Source organism: Neltuma alba, unplaced genomic scaffold, assembly GCF_004799145.2.
Source record: "Neltuma alba isolate B1F8T4 unplaced genomic scaffold, ASM479914v2 tig00013128_pilon, whole genome shotgun sequence".
Lineage (NCBI taxonomy): Eukaryota > Viridiplantae > Streptophyta > Magnoliopsida > Fabales > Fabaceae > Neltuma > Neltuma alba.
In genome coordinates, this window is record NW_021637447.1 from 66757 (window position 1) to 93999 (window position 27243).

Here is a 27243-nt window from a genome sequence, read left to right on the forward strand (position 1 = left end):
ACTAGAAAAAAATTACTTATTAACCGTGCTTGCTGTTGGTAAGAACTGTTATAATATAATAATTACTTTGTCCGAAACTATTTTCTCACTCTTCTCTCTTATTCAGCTCCCTCCTTCTCGACTGCAATGAACCGCTTTTTATGTACTTCTGTCCAAAATTGAAAAAGCAAACGCTCTGGAACTTCCAATAGGAAAAGCATTAATGCATATACCTGGAAGACATTCAGTTCGGAAAAAGTTTGAAATGTGTGTCTATATTTACATAAGCAATTTATAATTTTTAAAATTATGTTTCGTTTTATATTTATAAACTCTTTTTTTTTAAATATTTCTAATTTTTTAAAAAACATTTCAGTCATTAAATTTCACTTTTTCCTATTAAAATAATTTAAAGTTATTTTTTAAGTAAATTCAATTTTTTATTATTTTTCATTATTCAATAAAAGTCACTCATTTTAATGATTTTACAAACTAAACTTACTTATTTAATCATAATCTAAATAACTTTTTTATTTTTACAAATCAATTTTTGTAAAATCAAATCTAAACATAAATATATTACCCAATCTAACTTTTCTAAAAACCAAATTGAAAATAAACTATTTTTCTACCCCCAATCCAAACAAACCCACAAGGATCAAAGAAACAAAGTAACTTTTTTTGTTTTGTTAAAAAATGAACTGCAAAAATTCTTAGGTGCATGAAAAATATGGCATTTTTATTTTTTATTTTTGAAGTTTCCTTTCAATTTTTGTGGGGGTTATATTTTTTTCAGTTGCATCTCATTTTTTCAGCATTCACTTAAACATAAGCAAATTACAGTGATAAACGCCAAGTAAAATACGAGGGAAAAAAGTGTAAAGGTGGCTAAATTCAAAGAACAGAATGCCTAATTTCAGGCAGAGGGGCTATCTGCTTTAATTAAAAAAAAAAAAAAAGACAAGTCATTATATTGCAGAGAAGTTTCTGATATTCAAAATCATACCGTAGTAATATAGCATAAATAACATCATATTCTCATCATAAACTCATCAAAACTAAAGAACTAGTCAATTTTTTCCTCCAGTGGATCATAGGTCCAGTTAGCCCTCCAAATAATTGACGGCGATAGAAGCCGTTCAGTTTTCCAACCTGATGACTTGAGCTGCACAATGAATGTATACTTAGTCTTCAAGTTAGTGATGATATATGTGAGCAAGAGTAAATTTGATTTATCCAGAAACCTAAACAATTACCTTCTGAATAAAAATGTCATACTGATCATCTATCCACAATTGACTCTCCGCATGCAAAGATTTGCTTTTACCACTTTGATTTGCCATAACAATAGCATGAATAAATGACTTCAAGACATTGGCCGCATCCGAATCCTTATGAGTTACGACGTGAATGATCCCCTTCCTTTCCACTAGCAAGTACTTAGCTATATATATAAGCAACGAATGAAGAAGGAGTTAAGAATTCTTTGGAATGTGAAAACTCAGTAGCCAACATAACATATTGGGGCAGCTGAACTGACCTTTTGCATAGTAAGGTGCTGCAGAAAGCAGAGGCTCCAATCTGTTACAAAACGTTATTTTATTGTCAGCATTATACAGAAATGGAATTTGCTAATTGTACTCTCTAATACTGTACAAGAACCAGGTCCTGATCTTGGCTGATCATTTGGCTTGGAGACAACACTAGATGAGGTACACAGAGCCATAGTTAATTTTTTTTTTTTTTTTTGACTTAATACAAGATTCTGAGGTTTTGTTTGTTTATTATAACACAACAGCAACCTGTTAGGTTTTGAGCTATTGGAAGTAAGAACTAAGAACACAACTCTGTTATCATCCTATATGGAAAATGGGTAATGGTAAAGGCTGGTAATTATGCGGCAAGACAGGAGTTCAGACACAGCACCAACACAGGTATGAGATGATAATACACAAACCAATTGGGCCCCAATGCAATAGATGGAGCTTGAAGAATGAGCCACATTATTAATGACTTGTGAAAAGTGTAACTAACTAAAAGTTTTATAATAATGATGCTTGAGAAAAAGTTTGTTTTCCTCAATTGCAGCCCAAAAAAATGTTGGTCAACGGAAATACTCACGTTTCCTTGTTTTTGAATAAAGAAACCCTTGTGCCCAAACGTACTTGCAGATGCAGTAAATTAGCATTCTTGGAGCTCCATGAAGTAAGCTGTAAGGGTAAGATGTGTTCCAATGACGATACCTGTTCAGGGGTGAGAACTGGCAAAAAGTTCAGAAGCGAGCATCAATACTCAAAAATAAAAGAAATGATATCCAGCTAGCTTTACAGTGCTGGAAACTGTTTTCTCCTTCATAGGCTGCTGAGAATGGTCAATTTGTCCTTATTTTTTAAAGTCCACCACATGGCCTTTGGTGATCCAGATGTTATGCTAAGATTGAAAACGGTAATGCATAACACTTGATGTCGCAGATGTTTTGATCACAGGGTGACAATTGGAATAGAAAACAGACAATACCTTGACCAGTCTTCATGAAATGCTGCAAAAGAATTGAGCTCCTTTCGGGGTTTAGTGAGGTTAATGCAAGGCATCGAACAGCTTGGTAATTTGCTGCACAAAAGAGAAAACTGCTGAATCAGGAGTATTATGCAGAGCTGGGGAAAAGCTATACATAGAAATGGGTAGAATTAAATTCAACAGATGAGGCTATCTTCAGATAATATATATATATATATATATATATATATTTTGGTAACATCTTCAGATAATATTGTGCTGAAGTGACCAGACAGTTTTCCCCCACATCAAGAGGGTTTGAACTTTTAATTTCTACCCACACCCCATCCTATTGCCACCTGAGCTAACCCTGGGTGGCTAACCAAATAGTTTTTTAATTATCAATTACCAATTTGCCCCAAAATTTGACGCTAGTAGGAAATGGAGCAATTGCCAATATAAGAACATTCATAACCTCTTTTCTCTCGATGAGGTCCAGATAACAAACAGTTCCACACTTGCTTTTGCATTTTGTTTATCCAGCAAAGCAAGTAGGATTTATTCATAATACTAAACTTTTTTCTTTTTCTTCAGAACTTTAAGACGCAAAAAGAATTGTGTAAAGAAAATTACAACTTAGAAACTTACCAAATACATGGAACAGGGTCAGAGACAAGAAACAAAACCATATGGCTAGTGGTCGTTCCATTGTAATGTGAGCAAGAAGCATACCCAATGCCATGCCAACCATGGTTGCCACTGTTTCTTGACTTCCTTCCTATAGATAAAAGACGATCAATTCTGTCATCCAGAGCAAACGCTCAGATTTTAAAATAAAAGTTAGAATAAGGCAACTAATACCTTAGCTGATATATCTGCAGCATTATCCTGAAAGGCAAAATGCTGAGTCAGAGCTGCTCTTGTCGCACCACTTGCAACACCAGCTAACCAAGAACATATTTTTAAGGGACATAAATTAAATAAACAATTAGGATCTCATTAAAATTTTCAATCAGAAAAATACTTCTGTTGAAGAGGTTCAATGGTTAGCGCATATTAGATTAATTGAAGTCATTAAATATTTCATCACATAAGATGTCTAATTTGATAAATAAAAATTTTATGAAGAGGGGGAGAAGTGATCATGGAGTAACTGACTTCGTATCAGTGTCTAATTTTAACTTCTGGAAAAGTGGGAACTTACTGAACGATCTTGATATACTTCCAAGGCAAACAATAACCACAAAAGCAGATGGAAACAATGGGGAGACAAGGTCCATTAGCATTCCTACAATCCATGCAAAAAGCTTCACAAATCAATGTTAGACATGAAGCATGGATCTGGGAGGTCAGATTAAACACAAACCAGCAAGATGAAAGCTGCACAATAGAAATGTTGCTGGTTTCCCCTAAATAACTAAATAAATAAATAAATAAAAGTAATTGTTTAAGCATAAACGGCCTAGTGTGGTTTTAAGAATGGAAATTATCCCTTGAATAAGAATGTGGAAACAAGTTTATCATATTTAGAGCACTAAAAAGTATGTACCATATTTAAGCCTGTACAAATCCAGAAATGTATTGGCAGTCACATCAATGACTAATACTGTAAAATTATTACGAGCGCTTCATGACCAAACAAGTCATCCGTTTATGCTTCAGGTACAAGAATTGTATAAAAAAATGGGTTCTTCAATTCAAACAAATAATAAAGATGAAAGCACAAGAATGTACCCAGATCATTCATAAGATCTGCAACCAAACGCCACCTTTTTGCATTGCTATCCAGGTTTGACCCCTGCATGTTATCACGTTACTTAGCATCATAGGGAACATGGATTTGAAGTTCAAATCATTTGAAAGTAAAGAACCATCATATGATATAAGCCCATGGCAACTCGAGTGCAATATCCCTCACAGAAGTTACTAACATTCCAATGTTAAATCTCTTCTCTTTATAACTAATTTAGTATGCTTTTCATTCAGTAATAAATAAGGAAGTGAGAGATGCAGACCTGGTAGAATGTGAATAGGATACCTCCAAGCATGCCAGTTAGATCCCTCAAAAACCACTGGAAATAGTTTTAACATTTAGGGGGAAAAAAGTCAACATACTACAGTGTAAGAAACGTAAAAGCTTCTCCCAAGCTCCGTCGCAACTGTTGGAGTTCAGTCAATAATCATGAAATACAAAATGAATGGTACGTGGATAAAATTACTTGGGTGTTAGCTATCAAGTTCTCCAATGCTATACGTGAAAATATTAGCATGTTGGCAATTTACACCAACTCGACATCACATCAACTTCTAAAAAAAAATTCAGCCATGTGCCATGCTTTCCTTACAGATCTTAACAGCAACCGCGTAAGAATTACCAAGTTTTATTACCCAGAATATAACCACTGGATACCTGAAAAGTGGCACCAATGACTGTTGCTGATTTCTCGCCAACCCCAATTGCACTCAAGAGAGCCTAAATGGGGTTAAAGGAAGCAACTTATTTACCATTTTGAAGCCTTTTATGGCAAAAATTACCAGGAAAACAGAGTGAATCAATCCCTTACCTGGGTAGAAAGCATGGTCCTAATATACGTTGAGAGACCCTGCAAGAATCGATGCACAATTAAAATCCAAGAGTAAGAACAAGCCAATTAAACATGGCTTTTCTGTAAACTGAAATGATTTCCCCTGTTTCTTCACTATCTGCCTACCTGCAAGGAATCCCATATCTGAAAAGGTACATAATCTGAAGTCACGCTGCTTGGAAAACCCTGTTATTTATTGATTAAGAGCGATCAAAGATGAGGGTAAAAAAGAAAACTTTGTTTTACCATGAGGGCGAAGAAGAACCATGTAGTTATGACAATCTACAAGAATAAAAGCTTGCCTCGGGCACAAATGCCTGAAGGAATCGTTTCCAAACATAACTGAAACGGGCACTGGATCTGTGAATAACGCGGCAATAAGAAAAAGAGAGGGGAAAATGAAATTGAGATCAATGGTACGATGAAAAGGGAAGAAACCTTTGGATGGAGAGGGAAGAAGGAGAGGCTTTAATGGTGAAAGTTTTAGAGAGCTTTGTCGGAGAGGAACCATTCCATTCTTCCAAGGTTATGATCTTGTTGGTCACAGTTGAAGACGATGACTCCACTTCCATTCCCAGCTGAAGGACTTGCCGGACGACAGCCACTGACAAGACAAGTGCGGACTAGGAAGCCTTCGTGACCAAAACATGTACCTCGCCACATCCCCAGTTCGGCTGTTCCAAGTGTTTTGAGTCAACTCCCTGCGTTGGCTTCTTGGGCCATGACCATTTCTTCTTTTTTTTTTGGGGTCCCAGACAATTGATTTATTTTTTTCTGGTAAAAAAAAAAGGGGAAATTGCAAATAAAGACCCCCCAATATATAAAATGGCAATCAGGGACCCCCAATTTGAGAAATTGCTGCAGAGGACCCGGTCCCAATTTGCAATTATGAAATGTAAGGAAAATGGCTGAAATGCCCCTCACTCATTTGAAAAGAAAAAAACCTGTCCGCGCTCTCCTCCCCCCCAAAACGCGCGGTAACTTCCTTTGTATATCCCGTCGGCCATTCTTTGCGGTGTGCTCTGTTTATTTGTGCGCAAGAGTTTGTTTCCATTTTGCGGCGATAGGAGTATTGTGTGAGAGAAGAGTGTATTTGCTGTGGGAGAGGAGAACGGAGTCGTGCTGGAATAGTGATCTATCGACATCATCAAAGGCAAGGGAGGAGGTAGAGGCATCGTGACAGTCGTGTGTGGCTATCAAAGTTAACAGCGGCATTTGGCGACAAAATCTGGTGGTAAGTTTCAAGCTTTAGTTTGTTTGTGTTCGTTGCTGCCTGTGTGATACATTAACGAGAGGGAAGGGAATGCGTTTAGGGCAGGAACGTATATATATGTTTTTTCTGTTGAATATGCTGTGACTGATTGGCGAAAAATGGTTATCTGTGGAAGAAGATGGGCGAATGGGTTTGGGTGGGAAGGGAATTAGAAGATCAGTTAGGAGGATGACAAGATTAGTTTGGGAAATGACGACACTTGAATGGGTAAAGGGCAAATTGAATTGGTTAACTATTAATTGATCTGAAGAGATGTTGAAGTGATAGTGTCGTTTAAAATGACAAAATTGAAGTAGGGGGATTGACAAGTTGATAATGCAAAATAAGAATGTGTAATTGACAAGTTGGTAATAGAAAATAACAAGTTGAATATAATGAATAACAAGTTATTGAGCAGTTGGGAATAAGAAGGTTGCCATGGGTTCCTAACAAGTTAACAATAGGAAATGACAAGTTTAAAAATGACAATAAGAAGTTGGGAATAAGAAAGGCGATTATGACAAATGGAGAACTTTATAATGTAAAATAACTAGTTGATAATTATAAATGACAAGTTAATGATGAGAAATAACAAGCATGAGAAGTAGTTGAGACTAACAAGTTTACTTTGAGAAATTAACAACTTGCTTATATGAAATTACAAGTTCATGTTTCGAAATAAGAAGTAAATGGTGGTGATGTAAGAAGGCTGTTGGTTACAGAATAGGTTGTTAACAGAGGTGATAGTTAGTTAGTAAATGTGGTTGTGAAGGATTGTATGTTGAATATTTTGCAGGAAGAGGAAGATGGCATCAGAAGGAGCCTCTGGATCAAAAAAGGCACACAACGGTTGGGTGTTATTCAGAAGTGAGTTTATGGCCACAATAGCTGACCCTGACATGACAGCCAAACAAAAAAGAGATGCTGCGTCAAATGCATGGAAAGCTCTGGCCGCTGAAGAGAAGATGAGGTACACCGAGGAGGTGAAGAAAAGAAGGGCACAAAAGGGAGAAGAGGAGAAAAAGAAACATGTCCCATCATTTCTAACCCGGGTGTCCCTGAAGGGATTAAGAAAATTACTGCACTTTGTGAACAATAATGAAGACTTAAGGGAGAGGGTTGAGAGGATGGGCTTCGGGAGGCTGTTGAAGGTTGGATTAAAGAGACTACCCCGTGATCTCATTGTGACCATGCTGAGATCATATGACCCGCCAACGCATCAATTTACAATCAGGGGCAAATCAGAGGAAATAGGAGCAGAAGATGTTGAGCAACTGCTAGGAATCCGTCACGGTGGGGAGGAGGTGAAAACTAAAGTTGATGAGAGTGATGCTACGTATCAGGAGTTGAGAAATGAATATCGGAAAGTGTCATTCAGCAAAATACTAAACGACATTGTTTCAGGGGAGGAGGATCACAGATTCGAGTTTTTATTTGTGCTATACACCCTGGGTACTTTTCTATGTCCGAATTCAAGCTCAGAAGTGAGTGAGAAGTTGGTTAGAGTCATGCGCTGCACAATGGATGACTTTGGAAAGTATGATTGGGCTACCTATATTATAAAGGACCTCTGGAAAGAAATGGGAGACTATGTCAAAGGGTACAGGCGGGGCAATGAAGGGCAGGGGAGTAGCACTGTTGGTGGCTGCATATACTTACTTCTGGTATGACTATTTTATTTGTCATTGTGTTTGCATTTGATTACCGATGTGCATAACGTTAATGTTGTATATATGTGGCTGGCTTGCAGCTTTTTTTTGGTGAGAATTTTAACCTAAACACGCCTGTTGGCCGAGAGTCCACTACTGCAATTGAATACTGGACTGATGAGAAAATAAAAGAATTGGCCAGCAAGGAGAGGAAGAGTGTTAGGGGAATTATGTATGGAGGAAAAGGCAGTGAAGCTGTGACAGGGAAAGAAGAGAGGATAATTGTAGAGTTTTTGGACCCGGTATGTGGTATAATTGGTAAACTAAAGTTTTTATTTCGTAACCTGAACTTGTTATCTGCCATAGTATTGTTGTCATTTCCTATACTGAAGTTCTGATTTGCTATAGTGACATAGAGCTTTGTCATTGTTAAGTTGTAATTTGGCAAACTTAAGTTGTTATTCGCAATACTTATGCTGTGATTGGCCATATTGAACTTATCAATAGGTAGACTGACTTGTGATTTTGTATATTGAACTTGTCATTCGGTATAATGAACTTGTCATCTGCGATACGTGAGTTGTGATATGGTTTACTGAACTTGTCATTCGGTATAATGAACTTGTCATTTGCCATACGTGAGTTGTGATATGATTTACTGAACTTGTAATTCTGTATAATGAACTTGTGATCTGCCATACCTGAATTGTAATCTGGTTTACTGAGGTTGTCATTCGGTATAATAAACTTGTGATCTGCCATACCTAAGTTGTTATTTTGTTTATTGAACTTGTAATTCTGTATAATGAACTTGTGATCTGCCATACCTGAATTGTAATCTGGTTTACTGAGGTTGTCATTCGGTACAATAAACTTGTGATCTGCCATATCTAAGTTGTGATTTTGTTTACTAAACTTGTAATTCTATATAATGAACTTGTGATCTGCCATACCTGAATTGTAATCTGGTTTACTGAACTTGTCAATATGTCATAGTGAAGGTGTCATTTTCCATAGTGAACTTGTTGTTGTATATACTTACTTGATTAATGTCTTTTACATGCAGGAGCTGAAGAAGTTACGTGAGCGCCTAATGAAGAGGATAGAGGAAGGGCAAAAGATGCTAATGAAAATGGTGGATGAGGAGTTGGTGAAGGTGCAAATCCCAAGACAGGGAGATGGTGGGAAGGGTAAATCAAGAGGAAAGGCTCGGGTTGAGACAGTGCCTACAAATAGAAGTGACTCTGAAGATGATGAGGAGGAGAGGCGCAACAATGATGACATAACTGAGGAAAAGGAGAAGGATGAAGTAAGCAGTGAAGATGGAGACAGTCATGGGAAGGGCGACACAGAGAATGACAGCGACAATGAAGAGATGGAGGAAGAGGGTCAAGGGGATGGTGATGACAGGAGCGAAGGGGAGAGGGAATACAAGGGTGATGCAGAGGGTGACATACCTGCAGCCAGTCCCCCTAGGGAAGTGTCACCCACCATTGAAGGTGATGAGGCAGAAGGTCACTCACCGATGGAGGTATCCCCCCTGGCCATTGTTGAATATGTTGGGCCTGATCCAGAACCTGTATCTGTGGAGGCACAACAACTAAGGAGATCTACTAGGGTTCGGTTCAGCAAGATCAAGTCTCCTTGGTTGGAGTTGAAGGCACAATCAAGAGTGAAGAGGCCTATGGAGCCCAAGGATATTTTGTTCAACTTAGTCAGCCGAGCTGTCAAAGGTGATGAGGGTGAGATGTAAGTGAAAATCTTTGCTTATGTGATCTTATTTGTTGACTACATGTTAACATAACACATCTAGTAACTCACTTGAATATGTTTCAGTCCTTTGATCAGAATGTTTGATGAAGACATCCCCCGACGATTGCTGCATTCGCTTGGTGGAAATAACAGGGTGAGTAACCGAGTGATGTCGTTGGTCTGTAAGGCTTTGGTGCAAGAGCAGCAGGCAGTTGAAGGCCGAGTTAAGAGGCATATATTTGATGCAGACTTCATGGTGATGTTTCTGTATTACTAATAGGCTTTGTTGATTTACAAGATTGGAAATGAAAATGACAGAATAAAGTGTGTTACAGTGAATAAGAACTTGGTTTTCTGCATTTCACAGGCCATAATGACCCGTGATCCAGCTCGTTGGGATCCTAACCAGCATGCACGACAAATACTTCCGCATTATGTTGGCTACAACATAGGTGACTGTGACTTGATTCTGGGTCCTGCTCTAGTTGGGGAGCATTGGTTCTGTTTTGCATTCGAACCAAAGACCCAGAAGTTTAATGTCCTTGATTCCATGCGAGCAAGTTTACAGCGTAAGAAGACCACCTCCAAGCAGAAGAAGGCAGCCACATATGACCCCCAAGAAATGGCCATCACCGGATGTGTAAGATGTTACTGACCTGTGCATGTTAGATAGGGAAATGACAGTTTTATATTGTTATCCTTTTGATGAATATGGCATATGTGCAGAGGGATCGGTTTGAAGACATACTTCACATGGTCAGACCAGATTTTAGTGATAACTTGGAAATTGTCTGGCCTGATGTACCACAGCAGAAAAATTTGTGAGTGTATACACCCTACTCATGTGATATGTTATTTGGCTGTGTTGGTTTGAGGAGCTGAAACTGTTAGGGTGGTGTTGTGGGCAGGAGGGACTGTGGTGTGCATGTGCTCATATGGCTCAAGAAATGGGAGCCTGATGTTTCCCTTGAATATACCGAGGTATTGACATTACCTTATTTATTGTGCAATCAAGAGTGACCACGTGTGACTTGTTTGGTGGTAAACTTGCTGTGCAGGCTGATGTGTCCTCTTTTCGGCGCGAGCTGATGTGGTGGCTGGTGAACCATGATGACAATGAATGCCGTCAGAATGTGTATGATCTTATCTCACAACCAGAGAAGGGCCGAATGACCAAGAAGAGGAGAACGTCTTTATAGAGAGCATTTAAATTAGGCTGTGACTTTTACTAACTTTGTCAATTGATTCATTTGTTGAAATTGTATGCCAATTATTGTAATGGTTATGATATGCTTGGATTGATGGTATAACAGCACTTATATTTGGAATGACAAATTTCCCTTTAGTCAGGCCAAATGGCCAATGACCAGTTTAGTACAGGTAACGACAAGTTCATTATGGCCAATGACAACTTGTGAAAAGGTTTTCATACAAATTTGTGATTCTGTATTAAAGGTGGCTAAATTTGCACATTGATTCACGGAATGAGAGGTTGACAAAGGAAAATGACAAGTTGACAATGCCAAATCACTGGTTCCCAAGATGTTTTCATGTAAGGGAAAATTTCTATTCCAATTAGTGGAATTCCACTTATGACAATCACAGAATGACAGGTTCACTAACGAAATTGACAAGTTGACTAGTGAAACTTACAAGTTCCCATAAGGTTTTCGTGAAACCGAGATTTTCCGTTGAGATGAGTGGATTCCCACTTATGATAATCACGGAATGACAAGTTCACTAAGGAAAGTGACAAGTTCACTAGCGAAAGTTACAAGTTCGAATAATGTTTTCATGAAACGACTGGATTTTCACTACTGGTAAACGCAAGGTTACAACTTCAGAAAGGGAAATGACAAGTTTATTATGGAAAATGACAATTTCCCAGAAGGTTTTAATACATTTTCATACTTTTGAAGACAATGATTACATTGCACATTTCTGACAGCAACCACTTCTGATAAACACGGAATGACAACTTCATATGCCAAATGACAACTTTACTATGGCACATGACAAGTTCCTATATGGTTTTGACACATTTCGTTTTCTGACAGCAACCACTTCTGATAAACACGGAATGACAACTTCATATTGCCAAATGACAACTTTACTATGCCACATGACAAGTTCCTATATGGTTTTGACACATTTCGTTTTCTGACAGCAACCACTTCTGATAAACACGGAATGACAACTTCATATTGCCAAATGACAACTTTACTATGGCACATGACAAGTTCCTATATGGTTTTGACACATTTCGTTTTCTGACAGCAACCACTTCTGATAAACACGGAATGACAACTTCATATTGCCAAATGACAACTTTACTATGCCAAATGACAAGTTCCTATAAGGTTTTGACACATTTCGTTTTCTGACAGCAACCACTTCTGATAAACACGGAATTACACATTTCTGACAGCAACCACTTCTGATGAACATGAAATTACAAGTGCACAAAAGCAAATGACAACTTAACTATGCAAAATAACAAGAAGTGACAAGTTCTGATTTCTTTGACAGCAACAAGTTCTTTACAACATTCAATGACAAGTGCACATTAACTTACATCTTCCACTTAATGTCCCTTTGTCCCAAACATAGAAGTAACAAAAAATATATGTGCACATCTACTAACATCCTGCTCCCAAAAAAATTAAGAAGGATGAACCCTATATGTGCCAAAAAAATTAGTTGTCCCATTTGTAAGTGGAAGTCAACTTGGGTTAGGATTTTTGCATGTCCTCTTTGTATGTCCAGGATGAAGACATCTAGTGCAATGATATATTTTTTTGTTGTGGAATTGTGATTCCTTTCTATTTCTTCTTGGTCTTCCAGAAGGCCTAGCAGTGACTGGGGGTAAAAGCAAGGGTTGAGCAGTAAGATTCTCAAACGTATAGTCATTCAGGTGAGGCATATCAATTGTCACCACTGGAACCATGCTCCGGGCATAGATTTTTTCTTGGGATGAACGTTTGTAACACTCTTCAACATAATCATAAACGTTTCCCCCTATGGTCTTAATGGCTGCACAAGCATGTGAGCATGGAATCCCTAACATTTGCCAAGTTCCACAGCTACATTTGTGTAGGCCAAGGTCCACTCTTTGGTCTCCACGTGATGTGTGCACGCATATTCTTCCCCCTCCATAATTCTCACAGTGCATGTACCTACCGAAATACACATGCTCCAATACTTTTGCCTCTATTTTTGGCCCAACGCAATTACTCCACTTAGTCATTGCTGCATATGATGCATGCATCTTTCTTGCTACTTTCTCCCGGTGCTCATGGATCATTTGGGCCACGTTATGCTTCCTCTCCCTTACCATCCAAGCATTAAAAGATTCAGCTAAATTAGTTGTTATGTTGTCCCACCTTCTATATGGGAACTTGCTCAATGCCCACCTATCCACATCACCTTGATTGATAACCCACTCATATAACTCATGAGACATGGTTCTGAGATCATCCAGCGCATGATCAAACTCATCCGCAAGTCTTGCATAAGCCACTTTATCCAGTACCTTTAATGCATCTTCCTTTGAATTTTCACTTGTCCTTCTCCGACCTCTGTTTACTTTCATATATTCAGAGCTAAAGTTCTCCTTCACATGCCTATAACAGTATGCATGCCTTTCACCCCCAAATATTGCTTGCACAGCACCAATTATAGAATTATGTCTATCTGACACAATAGTCAGTTGCATTGAACCAACAATTTGTTTAATCTTGTGAAAAAACCACGTCCAGTCATCAAGATTCTCTCCCTTCACCACTGCTATTGCAAACGGCAACATCTCATTATCCGCATCATATGCCGAAGCTGACAGTAATGTCCCCTTATATGGACCACTTAAATGAGTACCATCAACATATAATATAGGCCTTGCACCGTTCAAAAAACCCTCAACACATGCACCGTATGCAATGAACACACGCTCAAATCTATTACCAATGGAGGCCCATTCAGCAACCGTTTTGTCATCAGTTTCCTTCAACCTTTCACATAACCATGGTATTAACATATAGGACTGTTCCGGTTTCCCATGTATTTCTTCCATTGCCTTTTCCTTTGCTCTATATGCCTGACAATATGTAAGCCTCACACCATACTCCCTCTCCAACATCTTCCTTATCTCAGTGGGCCGTTTTTCAGCATGGTCCCTTATCTCTTCAACTATTACTGATGATGTCAACGCAGCACTCCCACCATAAGTCACAATCAAATTGTCTTGGGCTGAATGAATGTGCTTATTGCAAAATGTAGTCACACGTAATAGATGACTGTTCTTTCCAACAGCATTTGCACATATCTTCCAAGGACACCCTTCTACTTTACACCTCACATTCATCTTCTCCTTACTATTCCTGATATATCTTGCTGCAAACTTCTCTGCAATACTGAACCTGTACACAGCTTCCCTAAAAGCAACAGCATGTGGAACATATTGGCCCACTCCTACAAACACTCCTGCCCATTTCGTACAATTCATCTCGCCCGTCAGTCTTCCCTGACTCTCTGAACCACTACACTTGCTTCTCTGACTTGATCCGCCTCCTTCAAAAGTTAGGCATTCAACTCCATTCTCAACATTCACTGGCTCATGTTCATCACCAATGGTCGTTTCAAATGTATTCATATCTTGTGAAAGTCCAAATAAATTCTCACTCCTGCCACCATAATACCAAGTTAGGACAGCTATATTCAAACGACAGGTTTGAATAAAATAACATGTCTACATATCTAAATAACAAGTCCGCATATGGTTATTACAACTTTACTAACTAAAATAACAAGTCTACATCTACAAACAATTCCTTGCTCAATTAACAAGTCCGTAAGAGGTAATTACAACTTGAGTTACTCATATAACAAGTTTCCATATAGAAACTACTGGTTAGTAAAATAACATCTACAGATCTAAATAACAAGTCCGTATATGATAATTATAACTTCAATACGTTGAATTACAAGTCTACATATGGAAATCTCTGCTTATGTCTAATAACAAGTCTGCATTTCTAAAACACAAGTTTACAAATGGAAATGACATGTCCACTATGTTCAATAACATGCTTGCATTTACTAATTACAATTTAGGACTGCAGCACCATTAGCTTCATTACAATATTTCTATACGAATTACCAACAATATATTAGTAAATAACAAGATTCAATTGGAAAACATAACCACTTACACGTCTGGCTCATTCCTTGCTCTACGTTCCCTATCATTCCCTTTCCCTCCTACATACACATGACCACTGCTGTCATTATATCTAAACAAGTTGCTGATATCACCATCATCACAAAGATCAATCAATGTACTCTCATCAAATTTAACTTTATACTTAATCTCATATCCACCACCATCATTGCCTATCCACTGTGAAATTATTCCACACAACTCGTCTACTGTTATCCATTCTTTTATACTGGTTACCCTTACACTCCCTCCAATATATTTAACTATCCCTTCACCATTTGCTTCAAAATGTCCACCAATGTGCACGTAACAGAACAACTCCTTCCCACAGCTTCTTCGGTTATTGAAATCCATTTTTCATACTAATCTGCAGCAAAAATTTACGTTTAGTCAGTACGTTAGCTTCACTAATAAATATTTACTCATTTATTCCATCGACTCAACCATTTACATACCAAATTAAAAACCCGTGACCTCCTGTCTTCCCAACATCACTTTAGGCCTTCACAACTTCACTTTAGGGCTTCACAACTTCACTTTAGGGCTTGACGACTTCAACACCGAAAATCATGGTATCGTCATTCCCTCATTCCGCGGCAACACCTCAACGTTCACGGTCAAACTAACGGCCATTATCCAACCTACACTCTGCCAAACCACTACACTCTGACCCCTTCCCCATCGCAACCAGCACCGTGCACTACAAATGACAGATGACCGTTCAGACTACGAAAACAAAAATATCCCACCTCCAACTAACCACAACCTCCTACATTGTCATATCTTTCATCTTCAACTACACCTCCCATTCCCTCCCTTCCTCCAGCCTACTCACCCACACAGCAGAGATGAAGATGGAGAATGTGACGATGTGTAACTCTTACAGGGAACAATACAAGAAGGGTTTACTCAGTAAGTTAGTCGCATTATTGCCAATGTTCGAAGATCCCAATATCGCACATATTCGTTCGGCTCATCCTACTCCACCAGCTCTCCCGCCACCCAAATCCTGGTCTCTGCCTTCATTAACAGTCATGATGAGTGAGGGGCATTTCAGCCATTTTCCTTACATTTCATAATTGCAAATTGGGACCGGGTCCTCTGCAGCAATTTCTCAAATTGGGGGTCCCTGATTGCTATTTTATATATTGGGGGGTCTTTATTTGCAATTTTCCCAAAAAAAAAAGACAATTGATTTATTTTTCGGCCTGACCCAGACAATTGATTTGAAGTGTGATTTAAATATGAATTTCTTCTGTGCCAATTGACAAAGGATTTCAATATGAAGCTAATTAAGCTAAGCACATAAAGTGAGAACAAATCACAATTCAAAAAAATTCCGTCAAAAGAAACCACACCACAATTGAAGAAAAAATTACTGGAAGAGAACCAAATTTGTTGGATGAAAAACTGAGCACCTAGCAAAATGTTGTTGAAAACGCTAGAAGGAGGGCTTGAACCTCCGACCTTGTGGTTAACAGCCACACGCTCTAACCAACTGAGCTATTCCAGCAGACGTTTCGAGGTTGTCTAATGCCATTGTTTATCTTGGAGCAACACATGGAAGTCCCACTTCCAAACCCAATTTTGGTCAGACATCCACATCAGAGCTCGCTCTCTGCATAGAGCGGTACTTCGATGGCTTACCTGTGTTGACGAAAGGGAAGCCAGGAAAAATTGGAACCGGGAATATAATCAAGAGATGGAAAAGGTCGGTCCTTGATTACCAATGGCCAGACAAGTCCCGTGCTTGCTTACAAATAGACGCTTCTCCTCCTCCAACCCCGAAATCCCATCCCTTTACTCCTTCCTTCAACCGTCTATCTTTGCCCTTAAAAGGAACCCTTCAGTTTCTCCAGAAGCCATCGAACTCCCAACTTCTCCACCTCGTTCCCTCACTGCTGACCAAATAACTGCCCTTCAAAATACTCTTCAGAAGTCTCTTATAAGCAGTGACACAGATGAAGCATGGAGGTCTTTCAAGACTCTTACAAACAACTCAGCCTTCCCTAGTAAGTCAATCACCAATTCCCTCATCACCCACTTGTCCTCACATGGTGACATTCATAATCTCAAGAGGTCTTTTGCATCTGTAGTGTACATGGTAGAGAAGAACCCTAAAATATTAGATTTTGAAACAGTTCATGGCATGCTTGATTCGATGAAGTGCGCCAATCTTGCAGCCCCTGCTTTTGCCCTTGTCAAATGCATGTTCAAGAACAGGTTTTTTGTTCCATTCAGTGTCTGGGGCAGTGTGCTTGTTGAAATAAGTCGGAAGAATGGTAACCTAGCTGCTTTTTTACGCGTTTTTGAAGAGAATTGTAGCATTGCTTTGGATGAGAAATTGGATTTCATGAAACCTGACCTGGCTGCTTGTAATGCAGCACTAGAAGGGTCTTGTCGTGACCTTGAATCTGTGAGTGATGCTGAAAAGGTCGTTGAAACAATGACACTTATGGGTGTTAGACCAGATGAATCCAGCTTCGGATTTCTTGCTTATTTGTATTCATTGAAGGGGCTTGAGCCAAAAATAGATGAGTTAAAATTTTTAATGGGTGGCTTTGGTTTCTCAAACAAAAGGGAATTTTATTGTAATTTAATACAAGGGTACGTTAAGTCAGGCAATTTAGCATCAGTTGAATCGACAATTCTTCAAAGTTTAAAAGACAGAGATGACAAAAGTTGGACATTTGGGGAAGAAACTTACTGTGTCGTTGTCAAGGGATATCTTCAAAATGGACATATCAAGGGATTAGCAAATTTAATTCTTGAAGCTCAAAAGTTGGAGCCTTCAGATACTGTAGATAAATCTGTAGGTTATGGTATTATTAGTGCATGTGTTAACACTGGATTATCAAACAAGGCACACAGCATTCTTGATGAAATGAATATTCTCGGAGGCTCTGTGGGTCTTGGGGTCTATGTGCCTATTTTAAAAGCTTACTGCAAAGAAAATCGGACAGCTGAAGCCACTCAATTGGTCATGGAGATTAGTAATTCAGGTCTAAAATTGGATGTGGAAACCTATGATGCACTAATAGATTCATCCATGACCAGCCAAGATTTTCAGTCAGCCTTTACATTATTTAGGGATATGAGGGAGGCAAGAATTTCCGATTTGAAGGTGAGTTACCTAACTATAATGACAGGTTTGATGGAAAACCATCGACCTGAGTTGATGGCAGCTTTCTTAGATGAGGTGGCTGAAGACCCTCGAATTGAAGTTGGTACTCATGACTGGAATTCTATCATTCATGCCTTCTGTAAAGCTGGGAGACTGGAAGATGCTAGAAGAACATTTAGAAGGATGATATTCCTGCAATTTGAGCCAAATGATCAGACATATTTGTCCCTAATTAATGGGTATGTCTTGGCAGAGAAATATTTTAATGTTCTTATGTTGTGGAATGAGGTGAAACGAAAGTTATCAGCTGATGGACAGAAGGGGATCAAATTTGACCACAGTCTTGTTGATGCTTTCTTATATGCTATGGTGAAGGGAGGTTTCTTTGATGCAGTTATGCAAGTTGTGGAGAAATCTAATGAGATGAAGATTTTTGTTGATAAGTGGAGATACAAGCAAGCATTCATGGAGACTCATAAGAAACTCAAAGTGTCAAAGTTAAGAAAAAGAAACTTCAGAAAAATGGAAGCACTTATTGCTTTTAAAAACTGGGCTGGCTTAAATGCCTGAATCTGAAGCAACGCCTGCTTTGCTTCTTTAGCTTTGAAACTTCATGTCTGGTAGACACACCACTCAAAATCAGGGCTGAAGATGAATTTAGCGTCGGATGTTCTTTCAAGAAGCTTAGGCTTGATGGATTTCATAAACGCTTGCAGCAACCCAAGTCTGTTTGCCTGATTGAAGCCACCTTGGGCTCAGAGGATTCTTCTAACAATTCAAGCTACAAAACTCACTTCTGCGGTCGCATGTTATGTGACTCGTTATTTTGACGATCTTCTGGATTAGTTCTCAACTAATCATTACATTTGGAGCCAAGTGTGGTTTCCTTCTCATTCTTTCCTTTTCTTCTTTCCCCATTTTTTTGGAGTTGATAATCCTCCTTGATCATTTGCTGGTTGACATCTACCAGATATAATTCTTAAAAGTTGATGGTGTACAAATGAAGTTTGCCATGTTATACGCTTGTGAAATCTGCAGATCGCTTTATTTTTTTCCTTGTTCTGTGAAAGGAATATAAATAAGTTAATTTCGATGAACATCAGATTGATTAGCCCCTTCCTCGCTGCTCCACCCCTAAGGCATGTCAAGTATTATCCATTAGGCATTTTGTTGTAGGCCAGTTAATGGATTCTGCAATGTAGATTTTTTTCAGGGAATCTTTGCATGGTACTAAGACTAGTGATTGAGCTTAGCTAACAGACACTCTTGAAAATAAGTGTTGATTACTGTGATTTAGCTTTTGCTTTCATGAAAACTAAGGCCTAAAGTATGCCTTCATCCTGAGTATGTGTTCCAAATATTATTTGTCATACCAAGTCATATCATATCTTCTTCTCAGGTTTCTCGATCATTTAAGCTTTGAAGATGACAAAATGCTCGACGAACAGATGAGCAGAAAGTAGGCCACCGAAGTTTTTCTAAATACCAAGCTACTCTTCCTGTCAGCTTTTCTGGACGTTAATCACTGGGCAACATTGTGTTTTGGACTTGAGTGAGGAGCAAGCTCAACTCAAGGAACTAAATGGCTGTCGTAATGTTGCTAGAAAGATCTATTGGCCGTTGTCTTGCGTAGTGGAATGTTATAGTTTTAGGATATACAGTGCAATATGCGAGAAAATTGAGGATGCATTGTAGTTGATGTTACCATTGCTGATTTATTGACACAATATCAGAAGGCACTACGGCAATGTCAATCCACTATTACTTTATTCCTAAACTTGAGAAATATAAGGATGATTCAAAACTTAATAACTACTCGCGAAATATCTCTTTATTTTAGGCCAAGGTTTCTGGTAAGAACCGAGGTGAACAAAAAATAATGAGCGCACACAAACTCTACTAGACCTCGCAAGTAAGTGTCTCGCTCACTCATAGGAGCGAATTAGGAATATCTCCTAAAATACTGAAATAATATTATCCACTCATATGTCAGCCATAAACTGATGCTAGGATTTTTATAGGCCAAATTTCAATGAAGAAAATAACAGAACATCCCTACTTTTATCGGGATAAACATCAAAACAGAAACAAATGGACTAAGTGGACTCAGTGGACTCTCCCAACGTCTATAAAAGGCCTTTATTCAGCTAATAAACGTTGAAACAAACATAATAATTGAATATGAAGTCACAAACAGCAAAGACCTGGTCAAGTTTTAAGATTCTTCCCTACTTGTGCGCCTCTGATAAGTTAGAATTCCATCAGTTTCTGCATATTGAGAAGATGAAGGGATCAAACACTTCCATATTCAGAATCAAGTATATATGCGATGAATATTTTAGGGCGAAATGGGCAGATATTTTCTGTACCCTGGCTCATTTGCAAACGGTTTCATATATTTATGACAGTCAGCTTATAATAAGTCTTTGCATTGTATTAACAATGCATTAAAAACCCTACGGGTTTCTTCCATGTCCAAAGTGTACCTCCTAACATGAATTTGCATATATATATATATATATATGGCATATACTGTGTATCTAAAATTCCCTTTATTGAAGTTCTGCAAAATTTAGTTTTGAGGATAGTTTGATTTTGATTGTTGAAGTCTGAAGCATTACCCCACCTTTTCTTTAGAGGTGGTGAATGGTTAGTTTCTGTCTTCTTACTGTTGTGCATTTTCCTTTCAGTTTCCACTCCATTAAAAAATTTACATCAAACTCCAATGTAAGCTTGAAGACTGATTTGGAAATGTTGTCCCACTCGGTTAGTAATAGCGAGAACATGATAACTCCATGTGCTGCAGTCGTGTATAGGAAATGATAAAAGAAGAAAGTGGTATTTGCTCCAAGTCATTTTAATTTTTGTTGACGTTGCGGCTGTTTGATCAAATCAAGCTCAACCTCTATAATAAACTAGACATGAACTAGATATTAAGAAAGGATAATTTATGTAAAATATATACATCAGCAAACACTCATTCTTTTGCCACGAGATTACTTTATTTCAAATGAAACTCTGCCACTAATATATCTGTCTGTTATGTAGGTTCAAGTTTTCTTATATGAAAGAGAGAGATCAAACTCCTTCAAATTCAAGAGTCAAGTGTATCAGTAACATCATTGGAGTTTAATAAAAATTGAAAATATTTTGAAGGCTATGTGTTTGGGTGTTTGCTACGTCCCGGTCAGTAACAGTATTCATTGGAAAGTTGTACCTTGTTTCATTTTCGTATGAAAGTTCCTCTCAGTTGCTAACTGAATTCGACGAATCTGATCATAGATTCGTTGTCGACGAGCTTTGAAATTTCAGAACCAAGTGCAGAAAGGTCTTCATCCAATCCCCACTTCATTTATTAATTATCCAACGAAACTAAGGGGAGAGAGTGACAGGAAAAATAAAGAAAAGAAAAACGAGCCAAAAGCCAAGAAGCTCCATCACCATCACAAGGAATCACACTACATATTCAAAATAATTTAATTTAATTGACGAAAATAGCTCAGCTGGGGTTGAGCTGGATTGGCGTTATATTTAATGCTCCATTGACTATCTGCTTCGTTTACCACTGACGCGCTCTCTGTATTAAAAAAGGAAGAATGCAAGTAGTTTCCGTCCACCGAAGCTGCCAAGCATCTGCCAAATCCATATCATTTCTGTTTTTAGATTCTTAGATATATAATATTCCACCCGTCCTAAATATAAAAAATAACTAACTCATTTTTTTTTGGGCAAAAACTACCTCATATAAATTAAGAAGGGTGAAGTATTGTCTAGCATCCAGTACCTAATATTATTTTTCGGGTATATCCAATACCTTAATTTTATTTATAATACATCCTACACCATTAAACATAAATAAAATTAGGGTGTTAAATATAACTGAACAATAACACTAGAGCATACTGAATGCACTAGAAAATTATATCAAGGTACTGCACTGTAAATAAGATTAAGGTGTTGTATGCTATTAGGAAATAACATCATTGTACTGGATGCTACTTTACCCTATTCTGAAATGAGTTAAGTTGGTTATTATTGAAAAAATATGTATTTATTCTTCTAAAATACTTATTTTAAATGAGTAAAAGAATTTATAGTTAAAAAAAAAAAAGACTCCACATTTTGTTTTTCTTTTGATAGCTCACATTTTGTTTTCTACATTTAGGATTCGGGGACTCAGTCACAAATAACTCTTTTTTCCCCCCGTCATTCAGGTTCTACAAGTAACTCTTGCTTCTCCCCATTGCTTTTGCTTGTGATGCAAGTCATTCTCCGTAGGAAAACATTCACATTTTTCCGGTTACCTACCGATTCTGGTCTTGCTGCTTGTAGTCAGTTTCTATTGTGGAACAATATAATAAACTCAGCAACCCGCAATCTACCTGTCTCACACACGTATATGTAATACATTGTGCAGTTAAAAAAAATTTTAAAGATCGTACTTGTTTTAGTATTCAAATTATCTAATGCTAAATTGTGTTAAAAGAATACTGAAGGAATGAAAAAAATGAAAAGAAATTGCACAAAACCACATACAACATTTGAAAATAAGTCAAATTGTATTAAATGAGAACTCCACAAAAAAAAAAAAAGTGAAAGTATTTATAACCTATAAAAAGCATAATTTTTGTCGTAGATTTTACATTTTATATTCATATTAATGTTGATATTAATGATAATTTATATGTATACATATGTGTAAGTTTCATGGTATTATTCCATGAGAAAATATGTCTACTATAATAATGTCTTGATCATTATAATTGTGATTATAACTCACATTTTGTACCATATATGAAAAATATTGGTATAAACTACCCATTATCTAATGTAGCGCAATAACATTTCTGGAAAGTCAGAATATATATACCCTGCCCTCGTCATTATAGTTGATAAGTTGCAGTTCACTTGGATCAGCGGCGGAATTTATTATACAAAATTGGAGCATAGTAGAAGATTTTTAGCAGAAGTAGGGGACAAGGTTACCATAAGATTATTAATTATCAAAGAAGCTGGTAAAAAAGCACCACCATTGTACGATATACCATGATAGATTTTGAAATTAAATCGCAGTCAAACTCAGCTAACGAGACAAGAAGGCTGGGTGCCAGAAAGCGTAAAAAGAAAAAGAAAACCTCAACTGGGGTTGAGCTGGATTAATATCATGCTTAATGTGATAGGTTGACCAGCATTGACAAGATGGCTGGTATTCCTTTTATACACTTCCTATATTAAGATAAATGCATGGACTTTCCATCCATTATAGTTTGCCGAATCTGTATCAGTTCAGTTTTCAGTTTCCCAGATATACTCAACCATGAATACTTCATCTTTTTCTCTTTTCATCATTCTGTTTCTCCATCTTTTACTCTTGCCTCTCCACATTGCTTCTGCTAATAATGCCAGTTATCTTCCCTTGGAAAACATTGCCCTCAACTGTGGCACTAGCTCATCAGAACGAGTGTCCTATAATGGGAGGAACTGGACTGGTGATGCAGGTTCAGAGTACGTATCCTCTAATGCAGAAGCCAAGTCCCTGGTAGCCAAAGCCTCTATGATTAATGAATCTGTTCCTGATGTTCCATATATGACTGCTCGAGTATTTTACTCTCAATTTACCTACAGATTCAATGTGACTCCAGGTCCCAAATTTGTCCGCCTTCACTTCTGCCCAACTTCTTACTTGGGTACTCTGGATGTCTACAAAGGTTTTATATCAGTCACTGCTGGTAATTTCACTCTTCTGCATAACTTGAGTGTTTCGCTCACTACCGATTACATCAACAAACCATATCTGATGAAAGAGTTCATCATCCATGTGAGTGGAAGAACCTTGGAACTGACTTTCACTCCATCATCCAGTGCTTCGGATGTCTATGCGTTCGTCAGTGGAATCGAAGTTGTTTCCATGCCATCCAATCTCTATATTCAGGGTGATAATGCCCATATTCCTTTAGTTGGTCATTATCCTGTGCTATATTACATTCATAATGATTCTGCCTTGGAAACCGTATATAGAATCAATGCAGGAGGGGATGAGATTCCAGCCAAATATGATACGGGGATGTTTCGCGCTTGGACCAGTGATGATGACTACTTGTATTTACCTTTAGCCGCTGTAGAACCCAATGATATGGTCTCGCCAATTCTATATCCAGAAACTGCTCCAGCGTATGTTGCACCAGAACTTGTCTATCGCACAGCCCGAGCAATGACGCCCTTTTCAGATGAACGTCTTAATTTAAACTATAATCTGTCCTGGTTCTTCCCCATTGATTCTGGTTTCAGTTATCTCATTAGGCTCCACTTCTGTAATATTTACCGAGACATAACTTTGGTGAATCAGATAGCTTTTACTATATATTTAAATAATCAAACAGCTGAGGATCAATTCGATGTAACTGCCGAGAGTGGTGGTCCTGGAATTCCCGTGTACCTAGACTACGTAGTGCAGGTTCCTGAAACTAGCAACGGAAAGCAGGATATTTGGATAGACCTTTATCCAGATCTGCAGAGCAAACCCCAGCACTATACTGCTTTCTTGAATGGTGTAGAGATCGTCAAACTTAGCGATTTGGATGGAAATCTTGCAGGAGTCAACCCTAACAGCAGCAAGTCCGAGTCGGTTGCGCCAGTGCCCCATGTTGCAGTATCAAAAAAGCCGAAGAGATTGGAATTCATCATCATGGGATGTGGACTAAGTGTTGGGGCACTAGGAGTATCGATTCTCTTTTTCCTGATTGTTTACGTGTCGAAATTAGTTGAGCAAAGGAAGATTTCATGGCGTAATCTCCTGATCTCTATTCCTAATCAAGTTAGAAAAGCTCACAAATCATCTTTTCGCCGTCATTTCCCCATGGATGAGATAAGAGTGGCGACAAATAACTTTGATGAGGCTCTGATGATTGGCATCGGCGGGTTTGGCAAAGTTTACAAGGCTAGTTTTGATCAAGGGTCTACCTTTGTAGCCATAAAGCGGAGCAATCCAATGTCAGAGCAAGGTGCTTTAGAATTTGAGACAGAGATCCATGTGCTCTCCCAGCTGCGCCACTACAACCTTGTTTCTCTTTTGGGTCATTGCCAAGAAGATGGAGAGATGATACTGGCTTATGAATATATGTCCAATGGTACTCTGTTTGATCATCTTCATTTGAGATCGAGGGAAGAACTACCTTTGTCATGGGTTCAACGTCTTGAGATATGCATTGGAGTTGCAAGGGGTTTACACTACCTCCACACTGGCACAGAACACATGATCATCCACCGAGACATCAAGACAAGCAACATACTCCTAGACCATAATTGGGTCGCCAAAATTTCAGACTTTGGCTTGTCAAAGGCAAGCAGCCCAGCATTAGTCAGCACCAACGTCAAGGGCAGTGCTGGATACTTAGATCCAGAGTACTTTCGGCATCACAAGCTGACCGAGAAATCTGATGTGTACTCATTTGGCGTGGTGTTGTTGGAGGTGATAAGTGCCAGGCCTGCTGTTAGTCCAGTTGAAGATGATGAACATGGTAACTTGGCAGATTGGGCTCTGTATTGCTGGGAGAATGGCATTGCAACTCAATTGGTGGATCCTGACCTTGAAGGTAAGATAGCAGCAGAATCTTTTGAGACATGCATTAGGGTGGCCAAGAAATGCCTGGCCGAGAAAGGGGCGGAGCGCCCCACCATGAGTGATGTGTTGCAGAGCCTTATCCTGGCATTGCAGCTTCAGAGAAATGCTAATATGGCACCAACCAGAGATTGCAACAGAACAGAAAATAGCCATTCAGAGGGCAACTCAGATTTGACACCTGGGATTGAGTTCTCCGAGATCATGATACCCATTGGAAGATGAAAGTATTTTCTGACAAAAGTTTTACCCATACTGTACAAGAATCAAAATTGTAAACTTGTGATTAGGGCACAAGACAACATAGTATTTCTGTACGAGGAAAATATGATTGCTGTATTCTTTATATATTTTTAAATGATAATTATTCCTTGGAGTTGATGAAGGATTTAACCATAATGATCTGATAATTGTTATCCTTCACAACTTGTCTTTGGTAAGAACAGCAACGAATTTTACAGTTAAGGGTGGCCAATGTCTCAGAATAAGTAAATGGAGCATATTGGAACCTGGAAGATTTAAAAGAACAAAGTATACTGAAGCAAAGAAGCAAGTATTATGTGATCATAATTCACAAGGTAAAATCTTTTGGGAGGTTTATACTCTATATTTTCTTTAAGAGAGCATGCATAAACTTTTATTAATGTGAAAAGAAATGAAAACTCCTTGAAAAATTATATGTTGATTTTTAAGTAATAATTTTTTGATATCAATTTCTTTTGTCAAGTTTAAGATATTTTGGTAAAGAGAAAATCAAGTTTAGAACATGGAAACCAGACATACAATCACAAAGATTCGTCGTAGGTAAGACATTAACTTTTTGAACCAAGTGCAGAAGTCCTCGTATACTACTCCTTTCGATTCTAAATATAAGATATTCTTCTGGTCCTAAATATAAGACCCTTATACTAGTGTGTATAAGGGTCTTACATTTAGGATCGGAGGAGTATATTTTGTGGTCTTGTATTTAGGACCACAGGAGTATTAAATAAACTTATTTAGATGAGGTATGTGGAGCGAAGTGCAAGTGTTTGTTTGCGCCGGGAAGCCCTTACATCCCTCAAACCATGGAAACTTCGTGCGTAACTGTTACGGGGAAAAATAAAGGGAAAAAAAAATCTAAAAGGCCAAAAGCACCGGCGGAGTACGGGGACCTCTAGCTCTAAACCATTAGATCATTCCCGAAAATGAATTCACAGCGTAATAAAAAGTTGCCACCTCCCGTTTTTAATGAAATCGAGATAACTAGTTTATTAATATTAAAAAATTAGTTAAGCTAGTTATTTGTAATAAATAGATATTTTTTTAAAAATTACATTTATTCATTATGTGCATTAAAATTATTTTTTGATAAAAATTCTTTAACATGTACTATTATTATGAGAATTATTTGGAAACAAAATAGATAAATATTGAAAACTACGTGAATTTGGATCTTATATGTAAAACTAAATTGAATTTTCAACTAATTCAAATAGAATTTCTTATAATAATAATAATAATCAACAGTAGGCGAGCACTGGTTCAACCCAACATCAGTGTTATTCAAACAAATAGTCAGTGTGTGAGCGTC

At 38.0% G+C, this 27243-nt stretch overlaps 4 protein-coding genes and 1 non-coding gene across 6 annotated transcripts; 2 read left to right on the top strand and 3 right to left on the bottom strand.

Annotated features, from left to right (window-relative positions):
• Positions 1–886: 886 nt before the first annotated feature.
• Positions 887–5676, bottom strand: LOC114734692 (protein root UVB sensitive 3). 2 transcript variants are annotated; one of them, XM_028922333.1, is made up of 15 exons: positions 5499–5675; positions 5363–5420; positions 5187–5246; positions 5040–5078; positions 4886–4948; positions 4491–4547; positions 4210–4273; positions 3680–3763; positions 3337–3419; positions 3124–3253; positions 2497–2589; positions 2101–2239; positions 1520–1560; positions 1236–1423; positions 887–1144 (listed from the first exon to the last, which is right to left on the bottom strand). In XM_028922333.1, the coding sequence occupies exons 1-15, from the start codon at positions 5630–5632 to the stop codon at positions 1046–1048; spliced, it is 1332 nt and encodes a 443-aa protein (XP_028778166.1). In that variant the 5' UTR covers positions 5633–5675; the 3' UTR covers positions 887–1045. The 2 variants fall into 2 exon arrangements, 1 of the variants encoding a protein (XP_028778166.1); XR_003739194.1 differs by lacking the exons at positions 887–1144; positions 1236–1423 and having other exon boundaries at positions 2101–2222; positions 5499–5676.
• Positions 5677–12297: 6621 nt separating this feature from the next.
• LOC114734699 (uncharacterized) lies at positions 12298–15282 on the bottom strand. Its single transcript, XM_028922340.1, has 4 exons — positions 15051–15282; positions 14921–14969; positions 12574–14392; positions 12298–12360 (listed from the first exon to the last, which is right to left on the bottom strand). Exons 1-4 carry the CDS (start codon positions 15280–15282, stop codon positions 12298–12300), a joined length of 2163 nt encoding a protein of 720 aa, XP_028778173.1.
• A 1085-nt stretch (positions 15283–16367) lies between these two features.
• Positions 16368–16441, bottom strand: TRNAN-GUU (transfer RNA asparagine (anticodon GUU)). The gene has a single exon. It is a non-coding gene; the product is annotated as a tRNA-Asn (tRNA).
• A 132-nt stretch (positions 16442–16573) lies between these two features.
• On the top strand, positions 16574–19163 carry LOC114734694 (pentatricopeptide repeat-containing protein At1g69290-like). The gene has a single exon (XM_028922334.1). It carries the CDS (start codon positions 16658–16660, stop codon positions 18620–18622), a length of 1965 nt encoding a protein of 654 aa, XP_028778167.1. The 5' UTR covers positions 16574–16657; the 3' UTR covers positions 18623–19163.
• Positions 19164–23369: 4206 nt separating this feature from the next.
• On the top strand, positions 23370–25895 carry LOC114734700 (receptor-like protein kinase FERONIA). The gene has a single exon (XM_028922341.1). The coding sequence runs from the start codon at positions 23370–23372 to the stop codon at positions 25893–25895; it is 2526 nt and encodes an 841-aa protein (XP_028778174.1).
• The last annotated feature ends 1348 nt before the right edge of the window (positions 25896–27243 follow it).

Bases quoted from the DNA above. Each gene is read 5' to 3' on its own strand.
- LOC114734692 (XM_028922333.1), bottom strand. From the start codon at position 5,632: ATGGAAGTGGAGTCATCGTCTTCAACTGTGACCAACAAGATCATAACC. The intron at 3,420-3,679 runs GTAAGTTCCCAC...GTTCTTGGTTAG, and splicing joins AAGTATATCAAGATCGTTCA to CTGGTGTTGCAAGTGGTGCG. The intron at 1,145-1,235 runs GTAATTGTTTAG...TTCATTGTGCAG, and splicing joins ATGACATTTTTATTCAGAAG to CTCAAGTCATCAGGTTGGAA.
- LOC114734699 (XM_028922340.1), bottom strand. From the start codon at position 15,282: ATGGATTTCAATAACCGAAGAAGCTGTGGGAAGGAGTTGTTCTGTTAC. The intron at 14,970-15,050 runs GTACATTGATTG...ATGTGTATGTAG, and splicing joins TAAAGTTAAATTTGATGAGA to GAGGGAAAGGGAATGATAGG. The intron at 12,361-12,573 runs GTCACTGCTAGG...TTTTGGGAGCAG, and splicing joins AACCCTTGCTTTTACCCCCA to GATGTTAGTAGATGTGCACA.
- LOC114734694 (XM_028922334.1), top strand. From the start codon at position 16,658: ATGGCCAGACAAGTCCCGTGCTTGCTTACAAATAGACGCTTCTCCTCC.
- LOC114734700 (XM_028922341.1), top strand. From the start codon at position 23,370: ATGAATACTTCATCTTTTTCTCTTTTCATCATTCTGTTTCTCCATCTT.